The sequence below is a fragment of the Vicia villosa genome, linkage group LG2 (assembly GCF_029867415.1).
Source record: "Vicia villosa cultivar HV-30 ecotype Madison, WI linkage group LG2, Vvil1.0, whole genome shotgun sequence".
In the NCBI taxonomy this organism is placed as follows: Eukaryota; Viridiplantae; Streptophyta; class Magnoliopsida; order Fabales; family Fabaceae; genus Vicia; species Vicia villosa.
In genome coordinates this window covers 207,160,487-207,184,211 of record NC_081181.1, presented here as the reverse complement: position 1 = coordinate 207,184,211, position 23,725 = coordinate 207,160,487, and the positions used below count along the sequence as shown (strand labels likewise).

At 35.9% G+C, this 23,725-nt stretch overlaps 2 protein-coding genes across 4 annotated transcripts in view; one reads left to right on the top strand and one right to left on the bottom strand.

Annotated features, from left to right (window-relative positions):
* Positions 1-4,962, bottom strand: part of LOC131653704 (uncharacterized) — a 29,386-nt gene extending 24,424 nt beyond the window's left edge. For all 3 annotated transcript variants that reach the window (XM_058923970.1, XM_058923969.1, XM_058923967.1), the window contains exon 1: positions 4,010-4,962. The gene's annotated coding sequence lies outside the window, so the exon portion shown is untranslated. The remainder of the gene's footprint in view (positions 1-4,009) is intronic.
* A 4,054-nt stretch (positions 4,963-9,016) lies between these two features.
* Positions 9,017-10,727, top strand: LOC131648058 (uncharacterized). The gene is made up of 3 exons (XM_058917851.1): positions 9,017-9,805; positions 9,903-10,433; positions 10,533-10,727. Exons 1-3 carry the CDS (start codon positions 9,050-9,052, stop codon positions 10,641-10,643), a joined length of 1,398 nt encoding a protein of 465 aa, XP_058773834.1. The 5' UTR covers positions 9,017-9,049; the 3' UTR covers positions 10,644-10,727.
* The last annotated feature ends 12,998 nt before the right edge of the window (positions 10,728-23,725 follow it).

Here is a 23,725-nt window from a genome sequence, read left to right as displayed (position 1 = left end):
ATTTATTTGTAAATATATGTAATATTTTTTTAAGTAAAATTTGTTAAAAAGTTGGTTTTATAAAAAATTGTTTTAAAAATTAAGTGAAAAATTTAATTAAATGGTAAAAAAAAATCTATTAATCTATTAAGAAAATGAAAAAAAAATATAAATAAAAATAGGCGGGCAAGACCGCCGCCCGCCAACCCGCCATCTTGGCGGGGCGGACATGATTTTTATGCCCATTTCACTTGACGGACATGCCCGCCCCGCTCATTTTTTGGCGGGGTTGGCGGCCCGTTTTGCCACCCCTAGTGCTGGTTGGTATGACTTAAAAAAAAAATGAAACTGAAAGTTGGTGACATGGATGCTTTCACTATTGAAAATCCAAAAATCCAAGTTTTCAAATGTAATATTCTTCGGAACGCACATATACTTTTCTTTTCTATCCCATTTAATTTCTAGTATTACTTACTTTGTAGTTTGTACTATATTGAACTACTACTACTTTGCCTTATCACCAACCAATGTATTTAAAACTTACACTCCTCACGTGTCTACAGAGATGTCAGACAATCTCTCTCTAAACTTATCGTGTTTTCTCTTCCCCACTCTAGGGTTTGGTGTCAGCGTTTCTTTTCTATCCAGGCCTCTGGTTTCTTCCCCACTTAGGTGGTACTATCCTTCCTTCTGGAAGTTCTTTTTCTATTTGTGGTGACTTGTTCATCTATTTACACAGTTTCGAGAGGAGCATTTCTGAAGAGTTGGAAGAATATCCCTCTTTCAAAGGAGGAGGAAGAAGGAGTTGCTGCAGCTAGTGATGAAGTTTGCGGGGAAGAGATCTTTCAAAGGACTCTTGCTGGGAAACTCTGGACAGACAATAGCTTCAACAGAAGGGCTTTCACAAGCACCATGGTCAGCTCTTGGAAGCTCAAGAACCAAGTTGAGACATAAGAGCTCACCAAAAATCTTTATCTTTTCCGGTTTGCCAGAAAGAGAGATCTTGACACGGTGGTAAAAAATGGACCTTAGAGCTTTGATAGAAATTTGTTGGTTTTAGCTCGCATCTCAAGAGAAGACAACTTTGGATTTGAACATGCACTTTGGATCTTTCTGGGTTCGTATCTATGAGCTGCCACTTATGCTTAGAACGGAAGCCATGGCAAGGAAAATTGGTGGAATCATTGGGGTTTTCGAAGAGATGGATCAGAAAGAAGCCCACAAAAATGGGAGATTTCTATGGATCAAGGTAACTATGGACCAAAAACTCCCTTTGAAGCGGGGTACTGTTGTAAAGTTCAAGGATAAATCACTTCGAGTTCACTTCAAACATGAGTGACTCCCATCATTCTGCTTTGTATGCGGTAGGATAGGGCATTAACTAAAGGATTGCGAAGCATTGGAGATTTGAGTGAGGAGGGATTGAGGATATAGAGGAACAAGATTTGTCGTTTGGACTGTGGCTTAGAGCGTCGCCACTGGCAAGAGTGACGGAGGACCAAAGAAAGGAGTCTAGTTTTGGTAACTATACTAGGAGCCTTTTCAACATATCTTCAAGTCAAAGCAAGTGTGGTTTAAAGGAAAATAAAATAAAGGCGGAGCTGAAGTAAATCATAGAGTATCTATGGAGGGGTTTGGAGCTAGCAAGATTGTGGATGATAGAAGAAGATAGGAAGTGGGCAAACATATTAGTAACCAGGAAATTGAGTCAGTAGCTAAATCTCTTGGAGAAGTTGACATTTCTAAAAAAGGTTTAGGTAACAGAGGGAATCAACAAGAAGCAACCAAGAGAAGGAAATAGACAATGATGAAAGAGGTAAAAAAAGGTGGTCCAAGAACAATTAAAACTGAAAGACTGTGAAATAGGAAAAAGGAAGCTAATAGATGTTATGGTTACTGAAGGCATGGTGGAGGACTGCATGGAAAATAAGAGTAAGTAGAATCAAATGGAGGAAACAAAGTCTAACGGAGACACGATTAAAGAGTGATGATATACAGAGAATCAAATTCAAGTGCGGTTTTGATAGGTGTTTGGTGGTGGATTGAGATGGGAGTAGTAGAGATAGGAGGGGAGGTCTTGCGTTACTTTGGAGAGGGACACTATCTTTCCATCTTATCGTTCTCTCTGAACCATATATGTGGGAAGGTTGAGATTGATTGTAACGACCAACTATGGTTTTTCAACGGCATCAGGGGTCCTTGAGGAACACAAAAAGAGGAACACTTGGGCCTTGGTGAAAGACTTGATTCAAAAAAAAGGGTGAAAGGGCTTTATGCATTGGAAATTTCAATGATGCTTTGTTTGATAGAGAGAAGATTAGAGCAAATATTACAACTACTAGTCAGATGTCTTAGGGTAGGCAGGTTATAGACCTTTGTGACCAGGTGGATTTAGCTTTTGAAGGATACCCTTTCACGTGGACAAACAGGCGCAGTGATGATGCCAATATTCAGTGTTCTCTCCAATGAGAATTATCCACCTTAGGCATTTTGGTTCGGACCATGCTGCTATCGGGCCTGAGTTAGAAGCTGCAGACAATAAGAGAAGCAGGAAAAAGCCCACATCTTTAGGTTTGAGGAGGTCTTGGCAAAGGATCCTATATGCAAGAAGACTATAAAGCTGATCTGGAATGGTGAGCATTTTGAAACAACTGGATCGAAATCATCAAAGAAATTAATGAAGTCGCCATGGATTGTTTATTTATCCCAAGAGACGGGAAAGGAAAATATCGAGTAAAACCTATAGGGGAAAACAAACAAAAGTCTTACGACCAAGAGAAAGGGTAAGGATGTCGGTTACGCAAGGAGAAGGGATTATCACTCCTCACATCCGTCGTACTCGACGGGATCCACTCTTGTTAGTCTAATCTATGGGTGTTATCTAAAAGTCTAAAGCTAAAAGCAAAAGGGGAACGCATGAAAAAGGAAGAGAAAGAAACATATACAAGATTGTGCTCGTTCAGGCCCCGCAACCTAATACCTACATATCCTCATTAAGGAATCAGAGCAGCCGTAGTTCGGCTCAAAAGTTTTGGTGTGTGTGTGCGTTTTTTAAGTGAATAAAGATAAGTAACAAATAAGGGAAATAAAAACAAGTTAACAATTTAATCAATTAATTAAAAATTGATTAAATTAACTAACCAAAATTAAGAAAAATAAATTAGTAAACTAATCAATTTTACTTAACAAAGATCAACTAATTAAATCAATATTTAATTAATTGATTAAAAGCTTAAATTGTGTAAAATAAAATCAAATAAGAGTTAAAAACTAATTAAAATATTTTTGGATTTTTGGATTTTTGATATGAAAATAAAAGAACTAAATTTAAAAACCTATTTTTGTATTTTTATTTAATAGAAGAAAAACTAATTAATAAAAATATTTTTTTGGAATTTTATCATATATCTAAAAAAGGCACTAAAGAAACATATGAAAACAAATAAGATGGGCTGCAAGATTAAAAGGATGGGGTAACATGCGGAAATCACTGGGCCATGAGAGTGAAAGCCCAAAAGTCTGATTCTGAAGAATGTCCAGGGGTGGAGCGCATGATTGGCTGGTGTATATAAAAATGGAATGGCCCACAATACGGTAACCCGGCCCATGTCAACAAAAACAAAACTAGTAACCCTAAACAAAAAAAAAAATGGAGCGGCCTCCCTCCCTCGCTTTCACGTTCTTCCGATCTCCTCTCATCTCTCTGTTCGTACTTCTTCTTGCTCCAATTCTCGGTCCACGCTCTGTATCGGTCCAAGCTTCTCAGAAATCTTACTCACCTAAATTCCTTTCTCTGTTCTCCTATCCTATATCTTCAGTTCAGTTTCAGACAAAACAAAATCACCACAGAAAGAAAACTTTCAACCGCGATTACTCACTCTCTGTTCTTACCTAACTCGGTTTCAGCTATCGTTCTAACGAATTCAATCTATCACATCCACACATAATGCAGTGAACAAATAGGCATCGAGTTCAAACAGAAAGATAATCACACAGCAAAAATACGTCGACGAGGATAACGAAACCGTACCTTCGGAGATGTTCCTCCGGTGATGATTCCGAATGAAGAGATAGGTTGGATTTCCAAGCTGCAGCGAATTCTTCCAAGAATCAATCCGTTGCGAATCGCAGAAGCGTGCGTTGGTGATGGTGAATCGTTGATGCTTGAAGTTACGTTGTGTTGTGCGATGGAGTTTGTTGCTGAAGGATCTGGTATGCTCGATTAATTGTTGTTGAAGATGGATGCAGAATCATTGATGAATGAAAGTGAAGGTGCAGTTGAAGATGGATTGATTATTGTGGATCGAAGATTGAATTTAAAATTTGAGCAGATGAAGACTTCGAAATTGTTGCGTGAGTTGATGCGGATCAATTGCAGATAGAAGAAAGTCGTATCAGAAATTGAAGGTTGAGTGTGAAGCTGAGTTCATGGAGTTGAAGTGTTGTAATTTCCGATTTGCGGGTGATGATAATGATATTGATGTTGTGAGTTTGACGAAGAAGGAAGGTTGTTGCAATTGAAGTGAAGGTTTGAGAAATTTGGAGAGTGATGAAGCTGATAACGTGAGCGTTTGGAGGAGAATTTCTGTTACAATTTGGGCAGCATAACTCTAGCTTTTTCTCCTCCCTTTGTGACTGAACAAGTTTATTTATAGGTAAAGAATCTGAAAAATTGAGAGGGAATTTTGGTTGCCAACTGAATTTGGAGAGGGAAAGTTTTGTTGAGATTTTGAGAGTTGGAGGGAGTGATCTGTGTGATTTGATGAGGGTGATTTTCAACCTTTGATTAAATGGAATGGAGGGTTGAGATTTTGAATTGAGAATTTTGGATGAAGTTTGGCTGAAAGTGAAACGTGAACTGCATGAATGGAAAACATGAATGATGAATGTGCTTTGCTGGAAAATGAAATCACGACTCAATGCTTTGGATGGGTCCCTTGAAATTTTCTTCTTATGTCCGGTTTAATTTGGACAATAACAACTAATGGCATAATAATACTACTACAAAAAGTTAGTCTTAGTCAAAATATTATAACACTAAAAATATAAAAGGAAAATTATTTAAAATATATATTAAAAGAAAATATTTTATAATATTAAAAATGATTTTTATATTAGTAGTAATTCAACTTTAAATAAATTTCAAATTGAATTATTATTTAAATAGAAACCAAAACTAAAATCAAAGGACTACAAATTTGAATAAAGAACAAAAAGGAATTTTGAACCTCGAATTGAAGTTGGGCTTGAATCGGACTTTGGACTCGAAATGCTGACTTTAAGGTCAAACCTTTCCAATCATCTCGCGAAGCTTGATATTCTCAATTCAGTCCTTGTCTTACACAATAAAAGAGAAACTAGACATATTTTTGTAATTTTTGATTTAAGGGTTAGTAAACATAAACATAATATGATGAAATGCAATGATGTGAATGAGATGGAATCGTAGGGTAAAAATCAGGGTGCAACACATTTGCAGGGACACCTGAAACTGAAGGCGCTGCAAACTTTGGATTTAGAATTTAAGGAATACAAGCTAGGGTCAGTAGGCAACGAAATAAGAATAATTGAACAAAAACTTAATTATGAGGTCTGTTGGGCTGCGAGAAAGGAGGAAATTGAAGCCCATAAGGTTCTTGAGAGGCAGAGAAATGATATTCTTCTAGTGGAGGTAACCCTATGGCACCAAAGAAGTCGTGTCGTTTGGTTAAAGCAGGGAGATCACAATACCAAGTTCTTTCATGGTAAGGAGAATCAGAGGAGAAACACAAACACTATCAAGAAGCTAAAGGACGATTTAGGTTGCTGGTAGAACGAGGAGGCTCATTTTGAACGAATTCTGGTGAATTAGTTTACAAACATTTCTTCTTCTTTGGTGCCTACAAACATTCCCGAAGTCCGCTCCGTTGTTAAAGGGAAACTCAAAGCGAGTTTGGTCAGTTGGTGTCAAGCTGAGTTTTTCGCGGGTGAAGTTAAAGAAGCTATTTCCCAAATGCATCCCCTTAAAGTCCCGGGATAGGATGGACTTCCAGCTCTATTTTTTCACAAATTTTTGCATATTGTGGGAGCGGATGTTAGCAGGATGGTGTTGGAGGATGGTGTTGGAGATTATGAATGGAGGAAACGATCCTAATGCAATCAATAACATTTTTGTTACCCTCTTCCCTAAGTGCAAGAACCCAAAGACCCCCCAAGGATTTTCAGCCCATCAGTCTTTGCATTGTTGTCATGAAGATTGTTACTAAGACGATAGCTAATAGGTTAGAAGTCATTCTCCTAAAGATTGTGGATGAGAAACAAATCGCCTTCGTGAAAGGAAGGTTGATTACAGATAATGACTTGGTTGCAATGGAGTGTTTCCATTGGATGAAAAATAAGAAGAAGGGCAAAAAAGGTGTCATGGCGCTTAAGCTGGATATGTCTAAAGCCTATGATAGGATGGAATGGGACTTCGTCATGGGTGTCCTTCTGATATGGGGTTCCCTGATTCCTTGGTGAAACTGATTTACAGAGGCATATCTATGATTTCCTACCAAGTTCTGGTGAATAGGCAGCCAAGCAGAGTTGTTGTCCCAGAAATGGGGCTCCGTCAAGGGGACTCCCTTTCACCGTACTTATTTATTTTGTGTGCTGATGTTTTTTCAAGTCTGTTAAAAGAAGTTGGCAGGAACAAAACTCTACATGGTATTTTAATAGCAAGGAAGGCGCCTATCGTCTCGCATTTGTTCTTCACAGATGATAGCCTACTGTTTGTTAGAGCCAGCAAGAAGGAGGTTGATTTTGTTATGAATATCCTCCAAATTTATCAAGAATCCTCTAGGGAGGTGGTTAACTTAGACAATGTTTAATTAGTATTTCTTCAAATAGAATTTTCTTCTTAACCACGGTTTAATTGTTATTTCCTTTTATATTTTGTTATATGTGTGTACGAATGCGCATACGAAACTTAGAATCGTTGCATACGATGTAGAGGCCTTAATCTAATTTTAAAATATTATACTTAATTAAAATGACAATTTTTTTTAAAAAAATCCTCATTTAATTAAATTGTAGATGATATTACTAATGAAATTTGACTCGCACAAATATGACTTTTGATTTCTACCCAAGAAATTTCTCTGTTTATAATTTTTTTTTTTCAAATCTCACAACTACTAAACCAATTATGAATATCTGTTAATTCACAATGACAGAGAATCCAAACAGATTTTTTCACACTCCTTCACTTCACATATTTGAACTTAAAAATGATAATATGTACGACTTTTGCTTAAATTTTTTGCCTTACAATTTTCAATATAATTATTTGCCATTTTGCCATTTGTAAAATAATTATATATAACCAAACTTTTTTAGATATTGAAACTTTTTTAGATATTTTTTTTAAATAACTAAGTTTTTCAAAAAAGTTACATATATAACCAAACTTTCAAATTAATTACACAAATGACCATTTTTTCACTATTTTAACACATTGTCGCTATTTGTATTGACGACTTGGAAAAATTAATTTTTTTAATAAGTTAAAATAAAAAATTAAAACCAAAATAAAAATAAAAATAATATATCTTTCTATCAAAATAAGAAAAATAGTAAATCAGAATAAATATTTATCATGATTGAATTTGTTGTATATATATTTTAAAATGTTTAATTATAATTCTGGTTTAAAGAACATCAGTCTAATTTATTATTTAAGAAAATTAGAAACTTTAACAGAAAAGTAAGTGGGTGAGCTTGATTATGGATTTATGGGAGCCTGTATATTTATAAAACATATATAAACATCTTGAAATTTGCACACTTTTGATGAAGGGGCTGAAATTTTTGTTGAAAGATAAGCTGGACATTCAAACAAACTTTAGAAATATCTTGGATTACAAGACAATTATTGCTGCTAATTGGTCCCCTCAAGTACCTACGGTGATTTTTGTTAGTATTGTTAATATTTTCACCAAATTTGAAAAGCCATGAATATATTTAGATTCAAAGCCAAAAAGATTCATTGAAAAGCTGCATTACCATCATAGCTGTTAAGTGCACTTGTCGATTAGATGTTTTTATATAATGTCAAAATTCAGGAAAACTTTAACATTTATATATATTGATATATTGGATGGTATCTCCAAATTATTATGTATACCTTTGCATTAGAGATCTTAGAATGTACTTAAAATATGTTTGAAAAATGTATCATGCATAAAAAATCAGTTATATGACAATAGAAATCATTTGCAAGCTTTAAAAATAATTTTTGCTCGAAACTTTTGTAATGCATGTGTTGACACATATGTGTTTCAGGGTCGACACATGCTGTTAAAACTGCTCCAATGTGTCAACACATGCATGTTTCAGGTCGACACATGTATATGCTGCAATTTTGAAGCTGTTAGATTTTGTTTAAATGTGCGAACACATGGCCTGATACAGGTCGACACATGCATTTATATGTGTTGACACATGACTTATATGTGTTAACAGATGCTAAAAAATTTCTTAAAAAATTGCATACTTTTTCAATTTTTAAACATTCCTTTTGTCTATGAAGCACGAACACTTCTAGGAGTTGGTGTGTCGCGGTGTCCGACACGCGTAGGTGTATGACACTTGTACGACACCCGTACAATACGTGTCATAAAAGTCATACAAGTGTCAGAAAAATCAGACAAGTGTCGTCAAATTAATGATGTATTTTCTTTGCTTCAACACTCTTTAAATCGGTGACACTAGACAAATTTTTTCAAACCGAATCGTTTGTCAAAGAAGCTATTTTCAATTTTTTTGAAAAAAAAAATCTTGTTTTAAGCATTTTTCATGTTTTAGTTTTGGGTTCAGATTCAGTTCGATTCGATTTTAGTTATGGTTCGGTTTTAGAATTGTTTGTGCATAATGATTTGATCTACTAACTAAACATAACAGTTCGATTATTTTAACTTCAGTTCGGTTCAGTTTGACAGTTCAGTTCATTTATTGGATTTTTTAACAGGCTATAGTCATAGTTCTTGGTGTGACACTATATATAACTCTAAAACATACTTGGATATTTATTAATAATTCAACCTTGTTAACCATGAAACCGTTACTCCAAAATAAACCTTTAACCATATTAATTTGGTTTTGTGCAATTTCACTCTTTATATTGATTTCCATACTACTCTTTACCCCATCAAAGATACCAGAATTAGACACTGGTATTTCTTTACAAAAAACTACTGATTCTGATCCAACCAATGTTAATCATCTTGTATTCGGAATCGTTTCAACCGGAAATTCATGGCCTAATAGAAAAAAATATGTCAAACTTTGGTGGAACAAAGAAACAAAGGGTTGTGTTTTTGTGGATAATCTTCCACCTGAAGGAAATGACACTGATGATTCTGTTCCTCCTCTTTGTGTCTCTGAAGACACTTCAAAGTTTCATTACACTTGTAAAGGTGGTTTAAGATCAGCAATCCGCGTGGCGCGTGTAGTGAAAGAGATTGTTGGACTGAATAATAATTCTAATGTTAGGTGGTATGTGTTTGGTGATGATGACACAATTTTCTTTCCTGAGAATCTTGTTAAGACTCTTTCGAAATATGATCATAGGCTTTGGTACTATGTTGGTGCTTACTCTGAGAATTACGATATGTCGTATATTTTTGGTTTTGGAATGGCTTTTGGTGGAGGTGGTTTTGCAATAAGTGCTTCTTTAGCAAATGTTTTATCTAAAGTTTTTGATTCTTGTATTGAAAGATATTCACATCATTTTGGAAGTGATGCTAGGGTGGTTTCTTGCATAGCTGAACTTGGGGTTGGATTAACATATGAACCTGGTTTTCATCAGGTAATAATCACTTTTTTATTTAATGAATATTTGTTTAGTAATTCCTGTAATAATAATAATAATAATAATAATCACTTGTTATGAAATTGGACTATAGGTTGATTTAAGAGGAAATATCTTCGGACTATTGGCTGCACATCCATTAAGTCTCACGTTATCCTTACATCATCCCGAACTCGTTGAACCAATCTTTCCTCAAATGACAGCTTCAAATTCACTTCAACATTTATTTGAAGCTGCAAATGTTGATTCACAGAGAATCTTACAGCAAACAGTTTGTTACGATAAACAATTTTCGCGGACGATTTCAGTGTCATGGGGCTATGCTGTTCAAGTATTCCAAAGCAATGTACTTTTACCAGATGTTCTAAGAGTTCGAGAAACATTCAAACCATGGAGGGAAGACTTGCAATTTCCCGGAGTATATACATTTAGTACAACAAAAATTCATCCGGATCCTTGTGAAAGGCCTGCGATTTTTTACCTAGACAATGTATCTTCTGATAAAGATGGTGTTATTAGCAACTATACGAAATCTTTTCGTGATTGTTTCAAAGATAATACATCATTGAAGAATCTGGAGGTGATTAAAGTTGTCACAAAAAAGTTAGACCTTAACATCAAACAGGTAATATGTTTTAGATGGAATTTAATTCTAAGCAGTAACATAATGTTTTAATTTGGTAATTAGTAATGCTAATTTATAAAATCATACATTTGTATTCAGTTGCAGAGTCCAAGAAGGCAGTGCTGTGATGTGTTTCACTCAAACTCTAGTCAACTCATGGAAATTGCAATTAGAGAATGCAGATATGAAGAAATGATTTATATGCATTGATAGCACAAATCTATGTATTAATTTGTTTCAATATGAATTTAAATTTCTTTGTCAACATTGAGGTAATGAACATTTCTTTGAACTTTTCTTATATCCCAACTTTTTTTATATTCCGACTTTAAATTTTATCTCCAATAACAAGGAACTATAGAAATTGTCTATTAATATTTCACATAAGTGGTTTATTGATCTAATATTTTTATCATATACTTTTCACATTTATATACTTATATGTAACTATTTTTCCAAAGTAGGGATTCATAATCAACATATAATGCCAACAGAATATAAAGCTATTTTTTGACTCAATGCTATCATGTTTAACAATACATATACACAATGTCACTCTAACACCAGATAACTAGATTAAGACTCGCACTATGCACGATTGTAATTAATTAATTTATTTTTATTAAATTTTCAATATATTAAAAATTTATGATAAAATATGATTATTAAATTCGTAAAATAAAATTAAGACAATGATATAAATTAATCACATTTAAAAATATATATTTTATTTAAGAGGAAAATATATTCATGTAAATTTAGAGTGATATCTCTAATTTAATTTTGCAAATTTAAATAATGATAAAGTGGTTTTCTGTTTTGTTTTGATTTTTATGTGGTTTTGTACTTATATTTTATTTAGGTATTTAATTTTAAGTTGTTGAAGACAAATATTTATTGTTAATCTTAAATAAAATTAAAAGTTTATTTATAATTATTATTAAATAAAATATTCAATAGCTTTACAAAATTTATTTCTATTTGGCCGAACTTTAGTTATCCGATAAACAATAGATTGAAAAAAATATCTAATTTTGTCATCGATATCAGTTAAAATATGAGTGTTTTTATTTTAAATATTATTATCTTTATTTTAATTATACTTTTATGGTCACTATTGTAAAAAATATATATAATTCACTTTAGGAAAACTTTACATTCTCATATTTCAAAAATAAAAATTCTTGTTTATTTGTTTAATTTATTATTCAGTTTTATATGAAGTTAAAGTGTAGACAAAGTAAAAGATTGTTGCATACTATATTATACTTTAAAATCAATTTAGAGTGGCTTATCTTTGATAATTGTATAAACTAAGAACTACTTTAAAATTAAAGATATTTATTTCAAGTGTTATTTTTATTAGTATAATTTCAAAAAACAAAATTATTGTGTTTAAATTCTCACATCACTTTTATTTTTGAAAATTTGAAGAATATACTTAGTTTAGTTGAAGTTACTATTGTGTTGTTAAAATATTTAGTTCAAAATGAATATTAAATTTATATTCTTCACAATATTTTTAAAATAAAAATAAACTATTTTAATGAGTTTAATTTAAACTATATTCTTCACTTCTTCTGTTCAATATTTGTTCTTTTGTTTGGGACGGTGCTGTTATGGGATGATTATATATACGACAACATTCATCAAAACAATGTTTTGATAACTTTCACATTCATTTCACAATTGTTCTTTTGATACGGACGGTGAAATTTGTTCTTTTGTTTGGGACGGTACTGTTTCAATTTGTTCTATTGCGCAAATATGATTTTTTATTTTTTACCCAAGAAATTTCTCTATTTATAAAGTTTCTTTTTCCCAAATCTCACAGCCACTAAACCAATTACAAATATGTGTTAATTCACAATGACAGAGAATCCAAACAGATTTGGTGACACTCCTTCACATATTTGAACTTAAAAATAATAATGTGTATGACTTTTGCTTAAATTTTTTGCCTGGCAATTTTCACAAAATTTAAATATAATTATTTGCCATGTTTTAAAATAGACATATCATTAAATTTAAGTAAAAAAATTAATATGTGAGGGAGATTGAAACTCTTTGAATTTAAAATTAAAGAACTAGTTTTGTGAATCAGCTAAAATAAAAAAATTAAAAATGATATTAAACTAAAAATAATATATCTTTTTATCAAAATAAGAAAAATAGTAAATCAAAATAAATAATATTACATAATATTTATCATGATTGAGTTTGTTGTAAGTATATTTTAATATGTTTAATTAAAATTCTCGTTTAAAAAACAAATTTAGAAAGATAAGCTGTACATTCAAACAAATTTAAAAATATCTTGGATTGCAAGACAATAATGACCGCTAATTGATCCCCTCAAGTATTTACTCTGATTTTTGCTTGTAGTGTTAATAATTTTTATCAGGTTTGGAGAGTTAGGAATATATTTAGATTCGAAGACAAAAAGATTTATCGGAAAAGTTGCATTACCATCATAACTACTCAGGCCAGGTTGGTGGACAATATCACCACAAAGATCTCAAATTCTCCATCTCGAATTTCACTTTCTTGAAGAAGTTCGATGTCTCCATTCATCCTCACAAATCTCTGCAAACCAAGGAGGTTCTTTGGTCTCCTTCTCCCATAGGATGACTCAAATATAACTTTGATGGTCTTATTAGAGGTTCTCCTACTCTTAGCTCTTGTGGGGGAATTTTCTAAGACGACAAAGCTTGCCTTGTTGGGTGATTGTGTGCTTATCTTGACATGGGGACGACCGAGTCTGCAAAATTGATAGCAGTTATGGTTGCTATTGATGAGAAAGCTAAATAGTTCAATTGGAAGAAGCTTTGATTGAAATTGATTGCATGCTTGTAGTGAAAGTCTTCTCCAACTCTAACCTAGTTCCTTGGAACATTTCTTTGTATTAAAATTTTTATTTGTAAACTAAATGATCTATCCCGTCGATTTTCTTAATAACCTAGAGATAAAATATCAGTTTTACTATAAAAGCACTCCTTAAATAGATTTTACCATAATCCTAATTCGTACACATCATTCCTTAGGATGGATTGCAGGTTAATGAAATCTTGGAACTTAATGAGCTTGAAAATTTTTCTCTATGATGGATTGCAAGTGCAGAAAAACAATTTATAATGGTTGGAACAAATAACTCCTTTAGCAGTTGAACGCATTCAATGCATATAACATCTCTAATATCTGGAGTAGATAACTCCTTACAACAAAGACTTATTGTTCACCAAGAATATGAATTTGTTATAATATTGTGTTTTATTAGTCTGTGTAAACAATGTACTCAAAATTAAAAAGCTTTTTCTGATCAGTTTTGAACAAAATCAAGGGGATAATTTAGTGTTATAATTGAGGATATTAATCACCATCTTTAAACAAATATGTGTCGTCTATTTCATGAGTATCAACGCTCAAGACACTTCTATTGGTGATCCGCGTGAAACTTAAAATACTTCCATTATAAAAGCATTCTGATATCTAAAATTGATAATGAAACATTATGAAGCGCTTGAACATCATTAAGGTTTGCAATACTATTTGCCATGAAGAGTTCTCTATGATAGATTGTAAGAGCAAAAAATAATTTGAGTTTAAGATTTGTGTCCTTAAAAATTTATTTAAGTAGGAAATCATTTATAAATCTAACCCTTTTTTATCTAACCTTCTTTTTGTTTATATCAGAAACAAATGCATAAAAAAGCAATTGAGAATATAATGACACTCAACATTTGATCTTGCCCAGAATATCAAGGAATTGAATATCCAACATATGATCTTCATGGACAAATTGATTTTTATTTTTATATTATGTGTAAACAATGTAATATTCTGGGTAAATAATATAGTTTGTAAACAAATTAATTTATTAATATTATGTGTAAACAATGTAACGAGTCACTTGTTTTGTAAATAATAAAAGTGCAGATAATGGGGGTTCGAAACCATGCGCAAATAAATTTACCCCTCAGTGTTTTAAAAATCGAGGTGTTAAGTTGTTACTTTTCATGAAGCCCTTCGTTACCTCGCTTCTTTAGTAGAGGTAAATTTTATTTCGCGTCTGAGGTTAAAAGCGCTTTTTGTAGTAGTTCCCCTTTGGGATCTGGATGGATTTTGGTTATATTGAGAGCATTTTTTAATAGATACCTTGTTTTTTAAGGAGTCCTCCATTAAGTCTTTTTTCAGTCTGTGAGGGTCGAGCCGGGTTTCCTTCTCTTCAATATTGTATTCCTGCGGATTGGTAAAGTCGGGCATAAAAGATAGATAAGGTTGCTGATCAGAGGCATTTTAGGTGGTATCTCGCTTCAATGTTACTAGGAGTTTGGGGTGCTTTCCTCCCGCATATTCTTCCTTCACAAGGGTGAGATCTTTGATGTTCTTTGAATGTGGAATATCAAGTATAGTGAAAATGAAAATCATAAAGTGTACCTTGTACTTTGCGTGAGAAAGTGTACCAAGTACTTTACGTGAAATAACTTCACAATTTGTATACAAACAATGTTAGATATACATTAAAATATATCAAAATGTATCTGAATTACATTGTTGAATATATCAATCTAACATTATATACAAAAGTCATGTCATTCACAAAAAGGCATGGTGTTGAATGCAGTATAGGGCAAGCAACAAAAAAGATTTGGAAATATTGATTCGGGAATTATCGTGTCAACAGAGATGGAGAGATGCCATTCAATAGTTTCTATGGTTTCGAGCTCGGGATTGAATAAGCAAAAAGTAAACAAAGATATAGACAGTAAAAGAATAAACACATTCTTAGAAGAGAAATAACTTATCAGGAATGTAAATATATTCACTCTTCACAAACATACACTTACCAACCCGTTATACTCAACCTACGATACTCATCTATGTCATCACGTATCTCTCACATAAGCGTCCATCTCTAGAGCACAAACGAGATCATCTCACAACTAAGGTTATCTCTAACGCGAAGTCGCGAGAACATCCGTATTCTCGCGTCGGCGATCTCTCGCGCGCCGCTCAAACACGAAAGCATTAAGTACAGATACCCACAGTGAATGCTAGCTCTAAATCTATCTCTAGAGTTCAGAACCAACAAATTATCATCCTAGATAAGGATTCAAGAAGTTTATCTCTAAAGTAACCCAAATCCCCAGCATAGAGCAAAAATCCAGAACAACATCAACACAGATTTGTAAAGCAAGTTAAACATAACATTATAATCGGTAAATATACATAAGATTCAAGTAAATATACAAACAAAACCCAACCAAAGAGAAATACACAAAGAAGAAGAGAAATAAACCAAAAATCTCCCGGTTTGTCAGCTCCATTCGACGCTCAATCCACCCCCAATCATCCAAATGCAACCTCCGAAGTTGTTTTCTAAGCTAATCTACCATAAGAATGAAGGTTTGATGATTTGGGAACAATTACCCCAAAACATAACCTAAAAATTGTGTTTTTGGTCCCTTTTAACGAGTTGCTGTCTCAGCAAGTCCGCTTAGCGGCGGAATCCCGCTTAGCGGTTGACAGCAAAAGTGAATTTTGGTTTTCGCCGTAACTTGAGAACCGTAACTCCGAATTGCGCCCGGTGTAACGACCGTTTTTCTTTAATTATTTATTTATGTGAATTAATTGTGCATTATGTGTTAATTATATGTTTAATTGATTTTATGTAGTTTTATTTGGGGATTATTGGTAAACAATATAAGATAGTAAGTGATGTTGATAATTGGGCCTAAGTCGGTATTAGTAAGTGAGGGGTGTTAGTTAGAGCCCATTAGTAATCTAATATAGTAAGAGTTTAACTAAAACAAGGGTTTTAGGGGTTTTAGACTTAGAAGCTCATTTGTCAAAGTTGTGAAAGAAGAGAAGAGTAGAGTGAAGAGAAAGAGGGGAATCTCAAGATTGAAGCTAGAGTTGTCTTCAATCCAAACCTAAGGTAAGGGTGGGATTCTTTCATGCTAAAGGGATGTATGATGATGTTTTGGGTGGGATTTAATTGTGTGTTGCATCCATAGAAGTTGTGTAGAGATTGAGTAGAGATTGTTAGAGTTTATGAACAATTGCTTGATTTGATAATTTGGAATGGGTTTAAATTGATGTTATGATGATATAAGACCCATAATATGTGTTGTATTTGTGTTAATACCATGTATTCTGTGATTGTTCGTGATGTTTGATATTTTCCAACTTGATTGGGTTGAGTTTGGGGGTTTTGGGATGGGTTTCGTATGCTGTTTTCTGTGTTTGGGGTTTTCTGAAAATCGCCAGTTCGCGCCGCGAACACCCGTGCGCGCCGCGAAACCCTTGGCAGAAACTTTGGAAATTCTGGATCTGCTCAGTTCGCGCCGCGACCCCTTGTTGGCGCCGCGAACTGCTTGGCAGAAAGTTGGAGATTTTTGTATCTGTTCAGCTCGCGCCGCGTCCCCTTGTTGGCGCCGCGAACTGCTTGGCAGAAAGTTGGGGATTCTGGATTCGCTCAGTTCGCGCCGCGACCTCCTGTTGGCGCCGCAAACCCTCTTTTGCAGAATTTTCCTAAACTTTGAAATGATGTATCTTTTGAACCGTGACTCCTTTTTAAGTGCCGTTTGAACCTACGTGAAGCCCTAATTGATGTCTTTCCTTTGAATATGCTTAGTGTAACTTTGAATACTCTTAGAATGTTCTTGCATTGGATTTTGTTGACGTTGGATATCCGGAATTGATTATGTCGTTTAAGTTGATCATACCGTTTACGTGGATTGTGTTGTTCGAGTCGATTATGTTGTTAAGTGTGATTGTGAACGTGCATCATTGAGTCACATTCATTGCATTGTTTGAGACGGCCCTAGTGGCAAATGTTTGAGACGGCCCTTGTGGCAAATGTTTGAGACGGCCCAATGGCAATTGTTTGAGACGGGAGTTTTACTCCAATGGTACCACATGCATTGCATTGTTCGAGTTGCATGAGTAAAGTCGTGTGATGAGTCGTATTTGAATATTTGTGTGTGCATAACATGAATATTATCTTGTGTCGATTTGATGGTTGTTTCGTTGAGCTTAGGTGATAAATGCCTATGTATGCCTTAATTGAGATTGATATTATTGTTGTTGGTAAGATGTTGAATGATGTGAATAGTAGTAATGATATATGTTGAGAAGTGGTGACCGATGTATGATTATTTCTCCGCTTTGAATATTATCATACGCTTCTTTATAATGAATGATATCTCACCCCTTCTGTTTGAATGTTGCCCTCCGTTGGTAACGTGCAGGTAATGACGCGGAGTAGTCGTGTACCTATAGCTCGAGTCGGTGTGTGTCGATGCTCTGATACGTAGCACTCGGGGAACTTTGGTTTACTTGTTTACGTCTTGTTTATTGTGTTTACCCTTGTTGAACTCTGTCCTTATGTTATGCTAAGACTTGTTGGATGTATTGAGCCGTGTTTGGCCTTGACATTATGGATTGTATTGTTGTTGACTTATGATTTTCCGCTGCGATGCAAGTACTTAATTTAATGGCAATGATTAATGATGTTGAGATTGTTCTCCTATATGTGTGCTATGTATCTAAGTGATTGAGCATGATGTATGTATGCGATGTTTGTTGTTTAAATGTGACGCTCCGAATCGTTATGTCATAATTGTTTGAGATTTTGTACTCTGGTATTCCTCTTTATTTCGGGGTAGATTTGGGGTGTTACATTAGTGGTATCAGAGCAGGTCGGTCTTGTCCGGCCATGTGTCGTGTCGTAGTATGGTCTAACAATCTTGTATTGTTGTTTGTGCTGATTGCTTTTGTGTTGTAGTGAAGACTTGTGATGGCTGGGAGGAATGATGCTGCGATAGCTGCTGCTTTGGAAGCAATGGCTCAAGTTTTGGAGAACCAACAACATGGTGGAGAGAGTGATGCTTCTCGGAGTTTGGCTACCTTCCAAAGAGAGAACCCTCCTGTGTTTAAGGGAACTTATGATCCTGATGGCGCTTTGACATGGCTTAAGGAGATTGAGAGGATTTTCCGTGTCATGGATTGCACTCCTGAACAGAAGGTTCGGTATGGGACTCATATGCTAGCAGTCGAGGCAGATGATTGGTGGCTAGAGACCCGTAGGAGATTGGAAGCGAGTGGTGAAGATATCTCTTGGATTGTGTTTCGCATGGAATTCTTAAGGAAGTACTTTCCTGAAGATGTCCGTGGCAAGAAGGAAATTGAATTCCTTGAGCTAAGTCAAGGGAACAAATCTGTTGTGGAGTATGCTGCTAAGTTTGGTGAGTTGGCAAAGTTTTACCAATACTATGATGGACCGAATGGCGAGTTTTCCAAGTGCATTAAGTTTGAGAATGGGTTGCGTCCAGAGATTAAGAAGGCGATTAGTTACCAGAAGATTCGCATCTTTGCTGATTTGGTTGATTGTTGTCGGATCTATGAAGAGGACAACAATGCTCATTATCGTGTGATAAGTGAGAAGAGAGGAAAGGGTTATCAAGGTCGTGGTAAGCCTTATGAAGCTTCGAGTGGAAAGGGCAAGCAGAGAGCGGTTGAGGGTAAGAGAACTAGTGGGGGAGATGCTCCTGCTAGTATTGTGTGCTTCAAGTGTGGCAAGGTTGGTCACAAGAGCACGTCGTGTAATGTTGATGCTAAAAGATGCTACCGTTGTGGGAAGTTTGGTCATGCATCGTCCGATTGTACGCATAAGGATATGGTGTATTTCAACTGTGGTGAAGAAGGCCATATTGGAAGCAGGTGTCAGAAGCCCAAGAAGGAGCAATCTAGTGGAAAGGTGTTTGCCTTGTCGGGAACTCAGACCACTAGTGAGGATTCACTCATCAGAGGTACTTGTTTCATTAATAGCATTCCTTTAATTACTATTATTGATACCGGTGCTTCTCATTGCTTTATATCTGCTGATTGTGTTAATCGATTGGGTCTTGTGTTGTCTGCCATGAACGGGGAGATGGTTGTCGATACTCCGGCTAAGGGCTCGGTGACCACTTCTCTTGTGTGTTTGAAGTGTCCAGTGTCGATTTTTGACAGAGACTTCCTTGTTGATTTTGTGTGCTTGCCGTTGAGAGGTTTGGATGTGATCTTAGGGATGAACTGGTTAGAGCATAACCGTGTTCACATCAACTGCTATGATAAGTCTGTGAGGTTTTCTTCTCCTGAAGAGGAAGGCTTAGAGTTGTTATCGGCCAGACAGTTTCGTTTGTTGATGAAAGAAGATGTTCAAGTGTTCGCGTTGATTGCTTCGATGTCCGTTGAGAATCAGGCTGTAATAGAAAGGTTGAAGGTAGTATGTGAATTTCCTGAAGTTTTCCCTGATGAAATTCCCGATGTACCGCCTGAGAGAGAAGTTGAGTTCTCTATTGAATTGGTACCTGGTACTAGACCTGTGTCTATGGCACCGTACAGGATGTCTGCATCTGAATTGTCAGAATTGAAGAAGCAGTTGGAAGAATTGCTTGAGAAGAGGTTTGTGAGGCCTAGTGTGTCGCCGTGGGGAGCTCCAGTGTTATTGGTTAAGAAGAAAGATGGGAGTATGAGGCTTTGTATTGATTATCGTCAGTTGAATAAGGTGACAATCAAGAACAAGTATCCGCTTCCAAGAATTGACGACTTGATGGATCAATTGGTTGGTGCTCGTGTGTTTAGCAAGATAGATTTGAGGTCGGGTTACCATCAGATTAAAGTGAAAGATGAGGACATGCAGAAGACGGCTTTCAGAACACGTTATGGACACTATGAGTATTCCGTGATGCCCTTTGGTGTTACTAATGCACGTGGAGTATTTATGGAGTACATGAACCGCATTTTCCATGAGTATCTGGACCGTTTTGTGGTGGTGTTCATTGATGATATTTTGATTTACTCTAAATCAGAATCAGATCATGTTGAGCATTTGAAGTTGGTATTGCAAGTCTTGAAAGAGAAGAAGTTGTATGCTAAATTGTCCAAGTGTGAGTTTTGGTTGAAAGAGGTTAGTTTTCTGGGGCATGTCATCTCGAGTGATGGTATTGCCGTGGATCCGTCTAAAGTTGATGCCGTGTTGAGATGGGATACTCCTAAGTCGGCTACCGAGATTCGAAGCTTTTTGGGACTAGCCGGTTATTATAGAAGGTTTATTGAAGGTTTCTCTAAGTTAGCCCTTCCGTTGACTAAGTTGACTTGTAAGGGTAAGGCTTTCGTGTGGGACGTTTCTTGTGAAGATAGTTTTACCGAGTTGAAGAAAAGGTTGACGTCGGCACCGATTTTGATATTGCCTAATCCGGAAGAATCGTTTGTGGTTTATTGTGATGCTTCTAAGATGGGTTTAGGAGGTGTACTCATGCAAAATGGTAAAGTTGTTGCTTATGCATCGAGACAGTTGAGAGTTCATGAGAAGAACTATCCTACGCATGATTTGGAACTTGCTGCTGTAGTGTTCGTGTTGAAGATTTGGAGGCATTACCTATATGGTTCTAGATTTGAAGTCTTTAGCGACCATAAGAGTTTGAAGTATTTGTTTGATCAGAAGGAATTGAATATGAGACAACGAAGGTGGTTAGAGTTGTTGAAAGATTATGATTTCAGTTTGAATTATCATCCAGGAAAAGCTAATGTTGTTGCCGATGCCTTGAGTCGCAAGACCTTGCATATGTCGGCAATGATGGTTAAGGAGTTGGAATTAATTGAGCAATTTAGAGATATGAGTTTGGTATGTGAAGTGACCCCTACGAGCGTTCGATTGGGTATGTTGAAGATTAATAATGATTTTCTGGATAGTATCAAGGAAGCCCAGAAGTTGGATATGAAATTGGTTGATTCGATGATTGGAGTCGATCAAGCTGAGAATGGTGATTTCAAGTTAGATGCGCGTGGTGTGTTGAGGTTCCGTGATCGGATTTGTATACCTGATGATGTGGATTTGAAAAGATCTATTCTTGAGGAAGGTCATAAAAGTAATCTGAGTATTCATCCCGGAGCTACAAAGATGTACCAAGATTTGAAGAGTTTGTTTTGGTGGCCTGGAATGAAGCGTGACATAGCTCAGTTTGTGTATGCATGTTTGACTTGTCAGAAGTCGAAGGTTGAACATCAGAAGCCTGCTGGTTTAATGCAACCGTTGGAAGTCCCGGAATGGAAATGGGATAGTATTTCCATGGATTTTGTGACAAGTTTGCCGAATACCATGAGAGGACATGATTCGATTTGGGTGATTGTTGATAGGCTTACGAAGTCGGCTCATTTCATACCTATTAACATCACTTATCCGGTTTCGAAGTTGGCGGAAATTTATGTCCGTGTGATTGTGAAGTTGCATGGTGTTCCGTTGTGTATTGTTTCGGATAGAGATCCGAGGTTCACTTCAGATTTTTGGAAGAGTTTGCAAGAGGCGTTGGGTTCTAAGTTGCGGTTGAGCTCGGCGTATCATCCTCAGACCGATGGTCAAACGGAAAGAACGATTCAATCTTTGGAGGATTTGTTGAGATCTTGTGTTCTTGAGCAAGGAGGTACGTGGGATACTTATCTTCCATTGATAGAGTTCACATACAACAATAGTTACCATTCGAGTATCGGTATGGCACCGTTTGAAGCGTTGTATGGTCGGAGGTGTAGGACTCCGTTGTGTTGGCATGAATCGGGTGAGAGTGTAGTACTTGGACCTGAGATTGTTCGAGAAACTACCGAAAAGGTTAAGTTGATCCGTGAGAAGATGAAGACTTCGCAAAGTAGGCAAAAGAGTTACCATGATAAGAGGAGGAAAGATTTGGAATTCCAAGCTGGTGATCATGTATTTCTAAGAGTTACGCCAACGACTGGTGTGGGGAGAGCCTTGAAGTCGAAGAAGCTAACTCCTCGTTTTATTGGACCATATCAGATTTCCGAGAGAGTTGGTAATGTGGCGTATAGAGTGGCCTTACCGCCTAATCTTTCGAATTTGCATGACGTGTTTCATGTGTCGCAACTTCGAAAGTATGTTTCGGATCCTTCGCATGTGATTCATATGGACGATGTGCAAGTGCGGGATAATCTCACGGTGGAGACTATGCCGATAAGGATTGAGGATCGCGATACGAAGACGCTTAGAGGCAAAGAGATTGTTTTGGTGAAGGTCGTTTGGTCGGGTGCTACCGGTGAAAGTATGACGTGGGAATTGGAAAGCAAGATGCGCGAGTCGTATCCTGAGTTATTCGATTGAGGTAATTTTCGAGGACGAAAATATTCTAAGTGGGGGAGAGTTGTAACGACCGTTTTTCTTTAATTATTTATTTATGTGAATTAATTGTGCATTATGTGTTAATTATATGTTTAATTGATTTTATGTAGTTTTATTTGGGGATTATTGGTAAACAATATAAGATAGTAAGTGATGTTGATAATTGGGCCTAAGTCGGTATTAGTAAGTGAGGGGTGTTAGTTAGAGCCCATTAGTAATCTAATATAGTAAGAGTTTAACTAAAACAAGGGTTTTAGGGGTTTTAGACTTAGAAGCTCATTTGTCAAAGTTGTGAAAGAAGAGAAGAGTAGAGTGAAGAGAAAGAGGGGAATCTCAAGATTGAAGCTAGAGTTGTCTTCAATCCAAACCTAAGGTAAGGGTGGGATTCTTTCATGCTAAAGGGATGTATGATGATGTTTTGGGTGGGATTTAATTGTGTGTTGCATCCATAGAAGTTGTGTAGAGATTGAGTAGAGATTGTTAGAGTTTATGAACAATTGCTTGATTTGATGATTTGGAATGGGTTTAAATTGATGTTATGATGATATAAGACCCATAATATGTGTTGTATTTGTGTTAATACCATGTATTCTGTGATTGTTCGTGATGTTTGATATTTTCCAACTTGATTGGGTTGAGTTTGGGGGTTTTGGGATGGGTTTCGTATGCTGTTTTCTGTGTTTGGGGTTTTCTGAAAATCGCCAGTTCGCGCCGCGAACACCCGTGCGCGCCGCGAAACCCTTGGCAGAAACTTTGGAAATTCTGGATCTGCTCAGTTCGCGCCGCGACCCCTTGTTGGCGCCGCGAACTGCTTGGCAGAAAGTTGGAGATTTTTGTATCTGTTCAGCTCGCGCCGCGTCCCCTTGTTGGCGCCGCGAACTGCTTGGCAGAAAGTTGGGGATTCTGGATTCGCTCAGTTCGCGCCGCGACCTCCTGTTGGCGCCGCGAACCCTCTTTTGCAGAATTTTCCTAAACTTTGAAATGATGTATCTTTTGAACCGTGACTCCTTTTTAAGTGCCGTTTGAACCTACGTGAAGCCCTAATTGATGTCTTTCCTTTGAATATGCTTAGTGTAACTTTGAATACTCTTAGAATGTTCTTGCATTGGATTTTGTT